We start from the raw sequence: 16,982 nt of genomic DNA, 5'->3' as shown, positions 1-16,982 counted from the left end.
ATCACACCCACTGGTATATTAACATTTCTTGGAACAATATGAAACTCCAGGAAGCATGTAAAATATTTATTAAATGAATGAGCAGATAGAGAAGTGTGGTCTTCAAAACATCAAAAATAGTCACAAGAGTCAAGATGTGTGTATTACAAATACCTAAGTGGCTCCCTGAGCTCTGTTTTCATAAGAACTCAGTGTATCACTCAAAAACTTAATATATATTCATTTAGTAAAACAACTATCAGATGACTAATTAGGTCATTTCACTTTCTATGCAAAGAATCATAAAAGTGAAATGCTTTGTTACTTTAGATCTACTTGTCACTTGTAATTTCAGCTCTACAAAGTATTCAACTATTCCTATGAGACTCCTCAAATTTAAAGTGCATTTCAAATGACTGATGCACTCATAGGATTGTTTAATACTAAACAAGACAACTTAGAGTTAAGTCATTCATCAGAATGCTTGGATGGGCTTGTTAGTTTCTCTAGGGAGAGTCTGTGTGCTGAAAGGAAGGCTAGCTCCTGAGTCAGAACACTGACTCACCAATGTGTGGTGGTGTTTTGGGGTGGGTCTTTGTGATGACCAAGTTATACTCATTGTTTTTATTCTAAGTATTCTACTCAAAGGCGATCTTGGTTATTTCCTTGAAGCCGAAGATCCTCATTTGTTACCACACCTGTTAAACAAGTTTCTTTTTAATGGCATTCTGCTATTGTACCCACCCTTAAAATCTCAACTCTCCGTGTCGCTAGTACATTTATCTGAGAACCACTATCAACACATAAGGAGTTCAGAAGTCCCCTGTATATTAACACCAGCAATCACTGCATCGGCACACTATGTATAGGTAAGTGGTAATTTGCTAATCTAAAATTCTGACAAAATAGAATTTCTTTTCAATTTGAGTTCCACCTTAAGGACTGGGGCAAAATAATTGTGCTGAGATTGAGAATATATAATGATTCCATAGCATGTTGGCATTTCAGCCTATAGCTGCACTGTCACAAACTTGTATTCGTGTTTGGAATCTAAAGTGTTAAGCACTGATTTGAGGGGTGCTTCAAAAAGTGGTATGTAACCTAATATCCTGTGAATGGAAAATATTGTGACTGAGAGGCTATAGCAGAGACATTTTCTTTTCTTGTGAGTTAAATATGAAATAGTGTTAAGTAGACACAATGATCATGGACTCTTTGTACTTGTTGAATAGTTCATGCTTCTGAAGGTGCATTCATGAATATTATCTTGGATTTCACAGTACTATTACATCATACATTTTATCTGTAAAGATGTTAATGTATATCTTATGTAAATATTCTTCTGAAATATGTGTCATTAAATCTTTATATTTAGGTAAAAAACAACCCATAAGACATATCTATATGGATAACATCCAGTGTTATTCTAGAATGGATACACTCATTGTGATAGAGCATACTAAGAACAACTTTCTTGGCTTAAAGAATTTATGTGTGATTTTGTTTTGTATTAAAGATAGTATTTCAATTATGACCTGAATTTTCCTTATTTCCCATATCTCTGATCTATCAATTAAGAGTCATCAAGCAAACTTAAGTTGAAACAGTCCACTATGACTGTTTGTTTGTGTTTGTTTTGTGAATAGCTATCAACTCTATTCTGGGTACATGATAGATTTCATTTATACAGCGTTTCATTCTTTCTCCACTACTAGTTTACATCCCTGTGAAGTCCTATGTTTAAAAAAAGAAAAAGGATTAAGCCACTATTTGGAGAATTTTGAGATACCTAGGCAAGCCCTAATTCTGTAATCCACTTCTCAGAGTAAAACACTGAGCCAATTACATTCCTGAGCTTGGAAGGATTAGGAAATGTGGTTGATTGTGCTAGGCATTTAAGGAGGCTTTGGTGAGTTTTGGGATGCATGTAGGTGCTTGAATGATGCAAGGCTGCAGGAAGTGGAAGGAACACCAGGTACAGAAGTAGGCTTCAAAACCAAATTTTATCATTTTTAAAGTTTTCTTAGAGTTAGCCACAGGGTATAAACTAGAAAAAAACCAGAACAATCTGTTTTAGTACCTTGTGGACATGACAGTGAGAATTTCATGGTAATATACATCTTATGTTCCATATTACCCTGAAGTATCTCTTACAAGATTTCCCTGAAGAGCTTAAGGTGGGCTATCAGAAACTTGCTAACACTGGAATTTTTTTTTTTGTGCTTGAGAATGTTCCTTGTGTTTGTTAGCATTTATTTAATCATTTATGCTAGATTACAGTGTGTAAGTCTTTGGGTTATGTGTGAAAGACAGCTAAAACTCAAGAAAAAAAATCTGAAGAGTGACATGAAATAATCAAGGCAGAACATGGATAGGGAATGAACTATAAAGCCCAGTATCCTGTAGTTATTGGATAAGATGAATGAGCAGAAGCAAAAGGCTAAATGAACACTAAGAAATTTTATTTGGCAAAAATTCAACAGAAGCAAATCTTTTATGTTTTTTATTAGAGTATAAATTACAAAGACAACATGAGATAGAAAATTTAAGTGTCTCCAGATTGTACAAAGGCCTGTTCTGAACTGTTTTCTAAACAAAACTAATCAAAAGAAGAAACATAAACATGAATCCCTAATTAAGAGATAAATAGAAAAGTACTAATTTGTCAAAGTTCATGGAAGACAGGCAGACAAAGGGTGTGGACTGAGACTAGACTGCCTTCAGTGAGAAACACTTTAGGGGAACTGAGCACTGAGCTGTGGTAAACTCTGATGATCAACAATGTTTTGAGTCAGTCAGTAAACAGGCTTATCACTTAAAGGCTTACACGTTTAAGGGGCACCAGGCATTCAGAATGGAAAATGCAGGAAGCATATGAAAAGCTGTGACAGCTTAATCACTTTTAAATTGGAAACAAATGTTTTACCTTGGAAAAGAAATGCTAATTTTGTGCAACACTGTCACACACCGACCAGGTTTTACAATCTCTGTTCTTCCTGCATGTAGATGCTTGCTAAATTCCTACCCACAGCTGTGGTTCCTCAGTTAATCACCAACATGTCATATCTGATGTGTACTGGAAATCTGTAAATCATTCAAAATCCAGGTTTAAAAAACATTGTATCCCCAACTGATCTCCTCTAGGCATTATTTTGTACTCCCATTTAAAACATATTCCTCCCCGTTACTAACATAGCCCCCACACTCTGGCAAGTACTTTTAGTCTGTAAACTTTCTCAAATTCTTCATTTTCTCTCTTGTTGATATCATCACCCAGGCTCCCATTGTTCCATTCCCATGGATTATGAGAGTTACTATTCTGGCTGACCTCACCTGTCATTTTTCTCTTCTTTCAACTATGGTCACACATACTCTTGGTGTTTTTCTTCCTAAGTACTATACGTACTCTGTTCTTTAAATTTTTATTACATTTTATTGTGAGTGTGTGTATGTGTGTGTGTGTATGTCTGTGTGTGTCTCTGTGTGTGCATGTACACAGGCTTATGTGTGCATGCCATGCTACATAAGTGAAAATTAGAAGACAACATACAACTCACCATGTGAGTTTCTGAGGTCAGACTCATGTCATGGGTTCAGCAGTCAATACTTTTTCCTGCTGAGCCATCTTGCTGACCTCTTTCCCTTCTCTTATGTCTTTTCATATTTATGCACCTAATCATGGGGAGTTTACAGGTGACAAAAAGAAAGTAAGACAGATCTGACAAAATCCACATGTTTTCTGATCTATTTTTTATGTTCCTTCATTTACAGGCCAGTCATAGCATCCCGCAAATCTTACCCATTGTGGGTAATCATCCTTGGTGTGCTTGGAGTAGGGGCAGTGCTTGGGGTAACTATTGGACTCTTAGTTCACTTTCTGGCAGTAGGTTGGTATACATATGTATTAATTTCTTTTTGCGGTGCTTTTATTTCAATTTCTGTGAGATATGAAGAAGCAATTGCAACCCATGAATTATTTCCCTCTCTAGCACAGCACTGGGGACCTTGAGCCCTGCAAGAGAGTATCACTAGCATTTGCAAATATTGTGCTATAGAAGCACTTCTCATACACACAGGTACAAGAATTAATATAAATTTAGACTCAGATGAGCATTAACTGATAAACAAGCAAAAAATTTCTACATGTGGTATATTTATGTTTATCTGTATTTTAGATATAATATACTTATATCCTCTCGATATATATGCATATTCTAGCCCTTCTCATGTCCTCCACTTTTATGATAGCTTATTTTTCATTGATTATTAATGTTGTACAGACACACACATTTGAGTATGCACAAATAATATAAATATAATTTTCTGGGTCTATTTTTGTTGGTGGTATGTATATGGTTTCAGGGTTGACCACTGTGTATTGGATAAACAAGGGGGTTAACCCTTGATTCAGGCTAATCCTTCTTCTCCCAACTGTCAGTAGTTTGCTGCCTAGGGGTGAAGATCTATAAAATTTCCTCTTGTTAACATGTCCATTGATACTATTATTGTTCCAGTTTTGTTTATGCAGCCATTTCATTTTTTCTTTCCTTTTATTGCAAATAGATTTTTTCATATAACATATTGTTTATATTAGAAAACAAATAGACATGTACACATACAGGAATCTCATAAAAACACAAAATCAGAAGTCATAACATATATATGTAAAGGCCATGTAAGGTTAAAAATACAAAACCTTGACTTAACATTATGAGACAAGGAACCTCCAAAGATGCTCTTGAGTTCATTTTGTGCTGGCCATCTATTATTAGGCATGGATTCTTCCCTTAAGAGTGCTATTTCCCCAGCAATATTCTCTTGGAGAAAACTAAATTTTCATTTGTGAGTGGTTATCAACTGGAGATAGCTTTTGGGTTAGGGATGGGGGTATGTGTCCACTTCTACTTTCAGCTCTAGGACCCCATTAGATGTAGATCTGTGAAGGTCCTATATGCAGCCATTTCTAAGACTGTTTCACAGCAAACCTCCTATTATTCTGGCTCTTCCAACCTTTCCATACCCTATTCCATGATGTTCTCTGGGCCATAGATGCAGGAGCTGCAATATAGATGTATACATTCAGGTTGGCCTTTCCTTGATCTGTTGACCTCTTCATTTTACCCAGTTGTGCTTTTCTGTGATGGTCCGCATTTCCTGTGAAGAGAAGCTTCTTTGATGGGGGTCATAGCTATTCTTATCTGGTATCTGCAGTTGCTCTACATTATATGCTCACATCTGAAGATTTGGAGCCAGGAACTGCAGATAAGACACGTGGCATTTGTTCTCCTGGGTCTGTCTGGGTTACCTCACGCAATGTATTCCCTACCTCTATTCCTTTATCTGAAAATTTCACAATCTCATTTTTATTTAAGCTGAACAGTATTCCACTGTGCATAGGCATCACCTCTTCCTTATCCATTCATCTGTTGAAGGACAGTTAAGTTGTTTCCATTTTCTAGTTGTTGTGTGTACAGTGGTGAACATGGCTGAGCAAGTTTCTGTGGAGCAGGTTGTTGAGTGCTTTGGGCATATGCCAAGAAGTGGTCACGCTGGGTAATCAGGAAGATCACTTTTAGTATTTTGAGGATTTTCCTCACTGATTTCCAGATCTACTGGACCAATTTGCATTCCCATCAACAGCAAATGGGGTTCTTTTTCCTTTACAGCCTCCCCAGCTTTTATTGTCAGTTATTTTGTTGATCTTCACCATTCTTACTGGGGATTGTCTTATGAAAATAGCAACTGTCTTTTGACATTATCTATATTATGTGTAAGATGTGATATGTATATCAATTAGATTAGTATCTGTGAAAATTGAGGAATGGAGTATAATGTATTGACTGCAGGGCTTTGAGTCAGATGACTGAGTTTTTATACTTGGCCTTTCTTAATAGATATATAATATTATGCAGATTACCTAATTAGTGTGAGACTATATTTCTCTTAAAAAATTAGTGTGCTTCTTAAGATTTTTCTCTAGTATCATCCGGTAGTAATACTTAATGAATGACAGCTTTTAAAACCTATAATCTGACAACTGGTTACTCTAAACAGAAGCCACTACTAAGTAGTGTATAGTTCTCTCTGTCTCAATCAAGATGCTTCTCTTAGGGCTGGGGAGATTGCTCAGTGGGTAAGGAACTTGCCTCCATTATGAGGACTGGGATTCAGACTCCAGAACCCAAGTAAAGCCAAGTCCAGTAGTACACATCTGTAATCCCAGTACTCATGTGGAAAAATGGGAGGTGGATACAAGAGAACCACTGGAAGCTTGTAGGCCAGCTAGCAAACAAGAGAGACCGTGTCTCAAACAATATAGAAGTAAGGACTGACAGCTGAGGTTGTCCTCTGACTTTCACACATGTTAAGCAGCACTTGTGAACCCCAACTCACACACACAAAAATGCACACACACAAATATGCACACACACATGTACGTCATACACACAAATCATTCATGTGTGTGCACATACACAAAGATTAAAATCATGTTATTCTTTGTTATCTATCTATCTATCTATCTATCTATCTATCTATCTATCATCTATCTCTAATTTTTTTATTATTGGTTTTAAAACCACTTTCTACAATGTAGAGATTATCCACTTAGTCATTCCAGAAATATTCACAAGGGGTTATTCATATCTAACGAGCACAATGCAGCCTGCCTTGTGTTGCTGTGCAATCTGTGTCTTGACTTGAAATACATTTCATTTAAATAGTTCTTGGATCATTTTTGTCTCACAGAAAACAAGGTCTACTACTATCAAGGTAGCTTTAAGGTGCTGAATATTCCATATAACAGAAATTATGAGAGGGAGACGTCACCAGAAAGTAACGACCTCAGTGAAATCCTCGAGACTAAGGTAAGCTAGATTTTCATGTGTTTGTTAACTGCTTAAAGTATAAACATACTATTGAAATTTGATGTTTAACTCTGTTTTCTCTTAACAGATGGTTGATGCCTTTCAAAATTCTAACATTTACAGACAATATATCAGCTCTCAGATCATCACATTGGTGTAAGTAACTATCATTAATATCAGAAAAAGAGATAAAGCCATCATACATATTATTGTATTTTAAGTGCTCCAGGAAAAATGAATACAAAATTTTCTGATATATCACAGCCATTGCCAACAATGATTAGGTACAAACATTATCATACCTATTAGCATGATTGTTCAATATAAAACCAAAGTAAACATTGAGTTTATATAGTTGAGGTTATTAGATTTAAGGGAATATATTGATGCTTAAATTACATTTGACTTATCCTTCTAATTTCCTACGTATTTGTATCCACAAACCATTAGATGGTCCCTAAATCAAATGTTTGATCCCCTATTGGTTTTTATTAATGATTATCCAAAATATAGATTTTATTATCGCCTGTCTTTCTACTTGAAAGTCTGCCAAACGTTGTTTGAAGTGTTCTTAAGGTTTCTTAAGTTCTTAAGTGGGGTAGAAGAAATCACACTTATACCAGACTTTGATGTTACAAAAGGCTTCCACACACCATAAAAAATGATGTGTTCCCTGCATATGGGTTTAGAGTAGCAAGAGAGTCACAGGGAGGGTACTAGAATAGGCACTGGACAACCTGGGTCCAGATTTTTATAATTTAATAGCCCTAGGGCCTTAAGAGAGTCACATTACTATGTGAGCCTCTCTGTCTAATGAACTATCAATGCCAACAGCTTTCTTGTCTTCTTCATAGACCAGTATGCAAAATAGAAAAGACAATATATGTAGAAATATTTTCAAATAAACACATTTCAAATGAAGGTGAACATTGTTTTTACTTTGATCAATGACACTAATGCTTATCTTTCTGCCCCCGTTCCTGAACTAATGTGATTTCAGGATTAGATTCATGCTCCCATTAGCACTAACCTTGGGTTAATTTGACTATTGGGCCAAATGGAAAATTAATGTTGAAGGGTCCACGTACCTCTCAGAGGTGACTGCACACAATGTGCGTGTGTGCGTGTGTGCATGTATATGTGTGTGTGAGAGAGTGTTTCTGTTTCTGTTTTATTACACATGCATGTAATTCATGTGTCTGTAGGTGTGTGTGCGTGTGTGTGTGTGCGTGTGTGAGTGAGTGTTTCTGTTTCTGTTTTATTACACATGCATGTAATTCATGTGTCTGTAGGTAGTAAGAGTCCAGAGAAAGTGGAGAAGAGACCACAGGACAGTGTACTTCTTTTTAACATGTACTGCTTCATAACCCAAATTCACTCGAGCTGAGTAGCTCTCAGAAATGATTGATTTGTACACACAGTATTGAGGCTTCTTCCAGACACTGCTCCCAGGGATCTTAAAGAATATCCATACACCCATTCTTCAGTCTTTCAGCTGGTCACTTTTTTCCCCAAGTTGTACAAGTCTTCCTTGAACACCATAGCCAAATTACTTCAAGGTCAGTTTTATACATTTTGTCATCATTGCTGGATACTGGTTAACATGAAGGCCTTTCTCCATCAGAGCCCAATCTACACACTGGATAATTAGGCCCAGGACAACAATACATAGTGTTAAAAAAAATCCAGAGTACATCTGTACTGAGCAAAATGCCTACTTTGATAGTGGCATGCTCCTAAATACATTACATAAGCTCTCAGGTATTCAATTTGTTCTTGTTCATAAAATCTGATAACAATGCTTTTACTGTAGAATAGTAGAGATGACAAAACATGTATCAATAAATGTAACAATACAGTATCTGTAACACAGCTCTAATCAATACATGCTAATTAATAACAGCCATTTTCAATGCTTATTCTGTGATATAGCTCTCCTCATCTCTGCTTGATGAAAACTTCAGTTTGATGATGAAATAGAAATAAAAGTACTTTAATGTCCAGTTCTATATCACTGCTTACATGAATGTTCCTTTAATCCTTTAAGTAAAAATTATGTGTATTTCCTCCAAGTATCTGTGGTATCTGTTTCTGTGTTATTTGTTACAGTCCTTTCCTACATGCCTTATCTCTCATTAAAGTCTGAAAAAATCTTTGAGGATAGGAACTGTGCCTTAGTCATCACTCAGTGGAATTCAGAGAAGTTACACATCTATAGCAATTGTTCAATAAATGATTGATGAATACATAGACATGTCGCAGTTCTTCTGTGATCATCTTTCCTTGGTACCTTTGGCTACTTCTATTTCTGAAAGCTATGTAGAATTGCATGTCCTCCAAATTGCATAGCACAGCTATACACATTCCGTTGACACATGTGTGTAGGAATATGGCATTCTGAAAACATCACCTAAAGTGATGTTACTGCACAAATCCATAGAGAGAGAACAAAATCAAAATATGAAAGATTAGAGGAAGGAGTGTTAGTTTTAACATTGTGTGAAAGCTCTATATTGTTTCCAGTCCTGATAACAACAGTGTGATGGCACATATATGGCTGGTGTTCAAGGATCCCAGGTCAAACAAGGAAATCACAAGAAGGAGAATCGAAAGCATCTTACGTCAGATGCTGGAGAAGCACTCAGGATCACCGACTACAGATCCCACTTCTCTGAAGCTCATGGGTAAGCTTACCTATTGGATGACAGCAGCATCACTGTATCACTTTGTGTCTAGGGCAGGTCATAAACACCAACTACAAAGTTGATCTTTAGTACAATTTTAAGGGAATGTGACCATAGAGAGATTTTCTTCCAGTCATTCATATCCTGATAATGTTACAATTTGTAGTTGCTTAGAACAAGGAGGGATGGCTTCTCATTCTACAGTAGAGACTAATATACTTAGCAAACACTTTAAGCAATGTGTTTGTTTTTTATTTTCTTGATGTATGAAAATTAACATTAGACATTAACATATAACATTCTAATACTTGTCTCTTTTTAGAAGTTGTAATTGTATACTGACATGAATCAGATTTGCTTATTGAACTTACACTTTTTTCAAGAGAAAATAGTCCCATTTTTTGACTTTGGATAATGTAGACTATAGCTCCAGTTAGTGAAAATGTAATTTCTCAAGTTGGATTGTGAAGATGGTACTTGAATATAATGTGTTCAAATGCAACAAAAAATTTCAATATGCTAATTCTTTCATTTCTATGATACTTTGTTCTGGATTCCACATTACTGCTCGACCCCTCTGGTCTGTGGAAGATGCTATCTCCATTGCACAGTTTAAATTTACTGTGTACTTTTTGATCTATTTCAGAAATCAGTAAGGTTGATGCTGAAAAGATGATCAACAACCGTAAGTTCAAATCCCTTTCCAGTTACACATGAAGTAGTCTAAACCACAACAGTCGAGATCATTGCAACAGGGCACAGCAGATTTTACATGTAATAATAACTCACTCAATCTTCCGAACACTCCTAGAGTGGGGTATGATTACAATTGTATTTTAGAAATGATGGCATTGAAGCACAAAGATTGCCTGTATTTATCCAGGTTGTAAATGATAGGGCCAAGATTAAAATTCAGTGAGTCTAGTGGCAGAGCCCATGAATTAACCATGGCTATGTCTTCCAAAACTTGCATATTCTCCAAGGGTTAAAGTCACTATGTGAGAGACTCCTGGAGCTGCTGGTGATTTTCTATTCTTATCCAGTGCTGGATGGTGACAGTATCACATATACCCAAACCAGAACAGCTGAAAACCCAGGTCACCTTCTGTATTGTCATAAAATTCATGTCTTTCTATCCGCAACGAAACCAAACCAACCCATTTTGAAGGCTGTGGGAGACGGCCAAGAATGTCAGCAACCTATGACAGAATCAAGGGAGGTTCCACTGCTCAGAAAGGAGAGTGGCCCTGGCAAGCGAGTCTCAGAGTGAATGGCAGACACTATTGCGGGGCCTCACTAATCGGTGCAAGATTCCTGCTGACAGCAGCTCACTGCCTTCAAAGGTAAGTTCATCGTGTTCTCTAAGGTTGGGGAAACCCAAGGAGCTAGGCAGTCCTTATCTTTGGCAAATTGTCTTCCATGCTCACAGGTGTCCGTTTGAAAAATAGATTGCAAGTAAGCAATAGATTACCAGTAAAAATAGAAAGAGTGATTACATTTTTATGCTGTTCATTTTTAATATGCTTTTTTTCTTACACAAGTCTTATTTCTGATCAATTTATACTTCAGATCTTAAAACACTTGCAGTTGCCCTAAAATATGGTATCATATCTCTTCTCTCTCTCTAACTCATCACATATACACAAGTCTTAGGTCATTTAGGCAAATATGACTCAGTCTAAAATGCTGTTTTCTCTAAAAGTAAAAATTTCCTTCCTCTTTAGCATGCAGATTTATGTCCTCCTGTTTATTGGCTTCATTCATTACTTGCATAAATATTATTATACATTTATAATTACCCATGTGTATGTAGAACTTGCATTAAATTTAAGCTTCCTTAAGGCAAGTACTCTATCTCCCTATTTAGTGTACTATGAAGAGATTCAAACAAGATGTTTCAACAATGAATTTAAAAGATTAGATTATATGGGGCTGGAGAGGTGGGTCAGCAGTTGAGAGCACTTGCTGAAGACCTGTGTTTGGTTCCTAGCCCCACACAGCTACTCCCAGTTCTCCATAACTACAGTGGCAGGGGATCCAATACTCTCTTCTCACCTCCAAGAGTTCGAGGTATGCACAGAATGTACAGATATATGTACGAGCACAACATTCATACACATAAAAAAATAAATCAGAAAAAATTAAAAATCAGTCTGTGCCATTGCAACGGGCTATAATGCAAGGAAATATTGATGCATATGGAAGATATAAATTTTCTACTATATGCTATAAAATGCAGTATTTCTGGCATTTAAAAATAAATACAAAAATATGTGTTTTTTGTTTCCTTAGGACAAATAATCCAAAAAACTTAAGTATTAGCTTTGGCACTGAAGTATCTCCACCCTACATGCAACATTATGTTCAAGAAGTTATTATTCATGAAAACTATGTAAAGGGGGACCATCACGATGACATTGCCATTATCGTGCTCACTGAAAGAGTTTTATTCAAGAACGATGTCCATCGGGTTTGTCTTCCGGAAGCCACACAGGTTTTCCCACCAGGTGAAGGAGTCGTCGTGACAGGATGGGGAGCGCTTTCGCACAGCGGTGAGTCCAACGGAAGCACACAGTGTAAGACACAGGGGCAATGTGAACATGCAGCCATCTGAGCACAGCATGCTAGGCAGCATTTTATCTCCAAATGCACAATTCCTTCAGGCCAACCCGCAGGGAATATTGCTCAGGACCTTTCAGAATGCTTTGATTTAAAACCTTCAAAGGAGACCAGTTTAGGTATAGAGTCTCTCTGTCCTGTAGAGACGAATAGAAAAGTTTCTGGACCAATGATGTAAGAAGGAGAAGAAATGGGAACACTTGAAAGGTGTTTCTAGTGAATATTTTGGAATTTATTTTTCATTAGTTTTGAGAGGGGAGAAAGAGAGAGGGCGGTGGAATGTGTGTGTGTGTGTGTGTGTGTGTGTGTGTGTGTGTGTGTGTGTGTGTGTGTGTGTTTATCCTAAAAAAAAGGGCAAGTGTCCATTCTGGTCAGGTCCTCAACTGTGGTGATATTTTAATTGTGCTGAAATGTGATTTTATTTGTATGTTAATAAATAAAGTTTGCCTGGAGATCAGAGGTCATTATCGGAGAGCCAGGAATAGAAGTCAGGTGGTGGTAGCCCTTAATCCAATCACATGGCAGGTAGAGTCTCTGTGTGGTCAAGGACACAGCTGAGTGTGGTGACTCTTGAGTCTTTAAACCCAATTATCAAGCATAGGAACCAGGAGGTCTGTATAGACAGGCAGTGACTAGGAAGTCATGTGGCTGGGCTTAGAGCCAATGAGAAGGCAGAACAGGAAAGCAATAAAACTCAAGACACACAGGAAGAAGATCTCTCTCTCAGGGTAAGGATGCAGCAAGTGGTAAGATAAAGTGGTCTTGGCTCTTTGCTAGTGCTCAGATCTCTTGGGCTTTTAACTCTGTATCTGGCTCTGTGTTTCTTATTTAATAAGACCGTCTAGAATTTCATCTATACTCAGCACCTGTTTTTCTGACCATATTGACCATGCTTACTCGCTTTAGGTGAATCCCCACTGTTACTCCAGAAAGCATCTGTTAAAATTATTGACACAAACACTTGTAATGCTGAAGAAGCTTACAATGGCAGGATACTGGACACAATGCTCTGTGCTGGTTACATGGAAGGCAATATCGATGCTTGCCAGGTGAGTCTGGAAATTATTTATAAGGACCACATAGTATATAAACGACTGTTATCATTCTGTGATGATAATCATTCTGGAAATCATTCTGTTCTTCATTAGTTGTGCTTTGATAGTCCTGTAGGTAGCACATGTTTATAAGTGTTTACTAAACACTGAGGGTAGATTTTTCTCTGAGGTGAGTTCCGTCCTAGGTCCTTTAAAAAATATTAATTCATTTAATTTTCACCATCACTGTATGATGTAAGTACTATTATTCTCATTTCATAGATAAGGAAATGGAGGCAGAGGAACATTAAGTACCTTATATTATCACACAGCTGCTAGGTGGTAGGAGTGTGCACCCACATTCTGGGTTGTCTCAAATCACAGTACATCCTCTTAACCATAGATCAGAAAGGGATAAGTCTCAGAGATATTTCAGCCTTGTCAGGCCATCCTCACATTACTCTTATTTTCTTATCCCCCTCATGGCTAGAGCCCTGGTCATATTTTTCAGATACAAAACTTTGAATTTCAAGTATACTCAAATATATTTCCTAAAAACTTCCTCGAGAACTAGTTTGTAACTTCTCAGGTCATACTTTCAAATTCTCACTCATAAAAGAGAAACAGAGAATATATTTTGGTCAGTATTAATTGAGGTTAAGGATGTATAGGGATTTATATCCTCTGCCTCTCCACAATCTTGAAGACGCGTCAATAATTTACAACTTCATCTGGAACATCATGGCATGTAGGTAGCTTTAGCTGTCTGAGATGAACCTGTCAAAATGACAAATGTTCTTTGCTTTATTTAGGGTGACTCTGGAGGACCACTAGTTCACCCCAATTCTCGAGGTATTTGGTACCTTGTTGGGATAGTGAGCTGGGGACATGAATGTGGCAAAATCAACAAGCCAGGGGTCTATATGAGAGTGACTGCCTACCGTGACTGGATTGCCTCCAAGACTGGGATCTAGCAGGAAATGGTCTTCTAGTACTGAATGCAGATCATTGTTGCCTGGTACTTGTAACTATTACTTAACATCCATTTCTTTATTGTTTTTTCTATTTTGTATGTACGTGTGTTTGCATATGTATGGGTACATGTGTGTCTGTGCTCATGCATTTTTGTGTACACGCATATAGATGCTCAAGTTAATGTTAAGAATCACCCTCAATTATTTCACCTCATTCAGTGAGACAGGCTCTTGGTTTTACTAGTCAGGTTGCTGTTGGGACCCCTGCCTCTGTCTTCTAAGGATGGAAGTACAGACAGGTCTCTATGCCCACCAGGTATTTATGTGCATTCTGGGGATCCCAATTCCTGTCCGTAGGCTTCCATGGCAAGTGCTTTATCACTGAACAAACCCTCAGCTCTCTTGAAAATATTTTTATTCTATGTGTCTGGGTGTTTTTCTTGCACCAAATACATGCCTAGAGCTGCATCTTGGATTGGAGTTACAGATGTTTGTGAGCCACACTGTGGGTGTTGGGAATTGAACCCAGGTCATCTAGAAGAGCAGCCAGGACTCTTAACTGTGGAGTCACCATTTTCTAAATACTTTCCATGCTTTTTAAATGTGTATAATGGCCCATTTTGAAAGAATTATAGTCCTAAGAAAATCTTTGTAAACTTGTAAGAAAATTCAACAAAACAAAATAAGAAATCTAGAGTTTCTTGGTCTAGGAAGCCATTAGCCAAGAAAGTACTCCCACCAAAATACTGTTAAAATACTCTCTTTGTCCTGCTTTATCAGCCTACGTTATTACTATTTCACCATGAAGTAGGGCTACTGGGTTTTATCATGTAGACCTTGTAGTACTATGGGAGCATGTTGTTGACTGGTGATTTATCAGACTGCATGATGAGAGACCAGTGCCTCCCAAAAACCAGGTTGGAATGTGCTGGATCTACTTTCATGTCCAGAGCTTTGTGGAAGGCTGTGGTTGTAACTTTATCTAGTCTGAAATGAATTATTGAATTACAACCTCTTTTTACTGAGGCATTCACACATCTGAAATCATTGTGAGTTTCTCACCACCAATAAAACCAGAGAGAAAAGCACATTTTAAGTTACAGATAATAAGTATAGTAATTCTTCAGCATAGACACAGATTTCTGGGAAAATTCTCTATGTATAATATATTTTTAAAACTATCCAAAATCAATAAAAATGTATGATGTGTCCTAATTAAAACAAATGTAAAGAAAGAACTTTTTATTCAGTAATAGTTCTTGATTGTGTGTTTACTTAGTGGTTCTACTATTAAGTAGACTAGTTTTTCTTTCCTCTTGTGGGAGTGAGGGAGGTCACTGTTTCTAGTCCCACTTGAAGGTGAGCACACTAGCCTAGGTGGGACACTTCCAGCCTGTGGAGCTTGATAATGTGGTTACTCATCTTCCCGATAAATTTCAGCTCCTGATTGATCTAAAAAGTGACTCTTCAAGAAGCTACAGAAGTGAGTGTTAAAGCCTTAGGGTTCAGGACACACAGACACAAAAGCCTGCTTCAGGCTCATCTCCAGAGCCACTGATCCCCAGGGGCTACTGTCCCCATTGGGGTTAGTGTGGTGTCACATTCTCAATACATTCCAGGCATTCGGGTATTTCTTAGCCAATTCAAGAGAGAACCCACGATTTCCAGTGCCCACCATCCTGGTGGAGATAAGAACTTAGAGAGAGTGAGTAAGGAAGTCCTGCTGGTGATGTTGATGGAATAATGTGGCTGACCCGAGAGCCTACAGCTTGTCAACAACAAAGAGCCAACCACATATAATAACATTGGTGAGTCTTGGAAGAGGGATGAGGGGAAGACTAAGATGTTTCTGGAAGCTGTAGTGGGGCCAGAGAGGAAGATAGATAGGCATGCTGTGTCTTTAGGAAGATGCCTTATAAGGGAGAATATTAATCATTTTTTTCCCCCAAAGGTTTCATGTCTCTGAGGGTTATGGTTAATGGTTAAAGGGTTGAAGGTGGAAGAAAACATTGGACTTGGTATTCCCCTTAAGAAAAGAAAAAAAAGGGGGAATGGATAGGTATAGGATATTAAGGTAGATTATTGTATATACTAGTAAACTAATCTAGTAAAATATCAGCCTTAGATAAATTGCACTGTTATGGATTATTGTATATCGACAAATGTAAACTATTTTTATAATCTTACTCCAGATGATTTGTATGGTGACATAAATACAGAACCATATTTGTTGCAATGTACATATATTTCTACTCTTATTTGAAATGTGCTTAATATTATGTGCTCCCACAGCTCCCAGAAATGAGCACAGTAAAGTGTTTACGAGGCACAAGTCTCTACAGTCAAGTGACATCAATCTAATAATCACTCTTGAAAAATAAAATTCTTAATCGGTGTTTTCTGAAACCTTCATTTATTGACTTTATAAGATTAAATCCTTATAATATTTTAAAATTTTACTTAAGATTCAGTGACTTAGACAGAATTTAGAAGAGAAAAATATCCTCTCTCTCTGTTTCTCTTTCTCTCTCTCTCTCTCTCTCTCTCTCTCTCTCTCTCTCTCTAATACTGGCTAAGCAGGTGCTTTCCATTGTGCTTATTTATTCCTGGTCCTATAGGAGAAAATATTTTACTTATTTTTCTTCTATCCTAAATAGTGGTTTTATGAATGTGTATATCATGTCTAACCACACAATAAATTAACCTTTTTAATTTGATTTCTCTTGGTACAGGGATTGCAGGCATATGCCATCACATCCAGATTATAGATTTACTTTTGAGTGGTATTTTTGGTTCTCTTATGTCACACATAATCCCAATTTCTTA

General features: G+C 37.2%; 1 protein-coding gene across 1 annotated transcript; it reads left to right on the top strand.

Moving 5' to 3' along the window:
• The first annotated feature begins 674 nt into the window (after positions 1–674).
• On the top strand, positions 675–16,242 carry LOC114689702 (transmembrane protease serine 11B-like protein). Its single transcript, XM_037209128.1, has 10 exons — positions 675–848; positions 3,751–3,866; positions 6,727–6,845; positions 6,934–7,001; positions 9,369–9,529; positions 10,176–10,214; positions 10,698–10,872; positions 11,822–12,081; positions 13,055–13,197; positions 13,995–16,242. The coding sequence occupies exons 1-10, from the start codon at positions 841–843 to the stop codon at positions 14,154–14,156; spliced, it is 1,251 nt and encodes a 416-aa protein (XP_037065023.1). The 5' UTR covers positions 675–840; the 3' UTR covers positions 14,157–16,242.
• The last annotated feature ends 740 nt before the right edge of the window (positions 16,243–16,982 follow it).

The sequence above is a fragment of the Peromyscus leucopus genome, chromosome 10, assembly GCF_004664715.2.
Source record: "Peromyscus leucopus breed LL Stock chromosome 10, UCI_PerLeu_2.1, whole genome shotgun sequence".
In the NCBI taxonomy this organism is placed as follows: domain Eukaryota; kingdom Metazoa; phylum Chordata; class Mammalia; order Rodentia; family Cricetidae; genus Peromyscus; species Peromyscus leucopus.
Note: the sequence above shows the minus strand (reverse complement) of the source record. Positions and strands in the feature narration are given on the sequence as shown.

Bases quoted from the DNA above. Each gene is read 5' to 3' on its own strand.
- LOC114689702 (XM_037209128.1), top strand. The intron at 3,867-6,726 runs GTTGGTATACAT...TTTGTCTCACAG, and splicing joins AGTTCACTTTCTGGCAGTAG to AAAACAAGGTCTACTACTAT. The intron at 7,002-9,368 runs GTAAGTAACTAT...TATTGTTTCCAG, and splicing joins TCTCAGATCATCACATTGGT to TCCTGATAACAACAGTGTGA.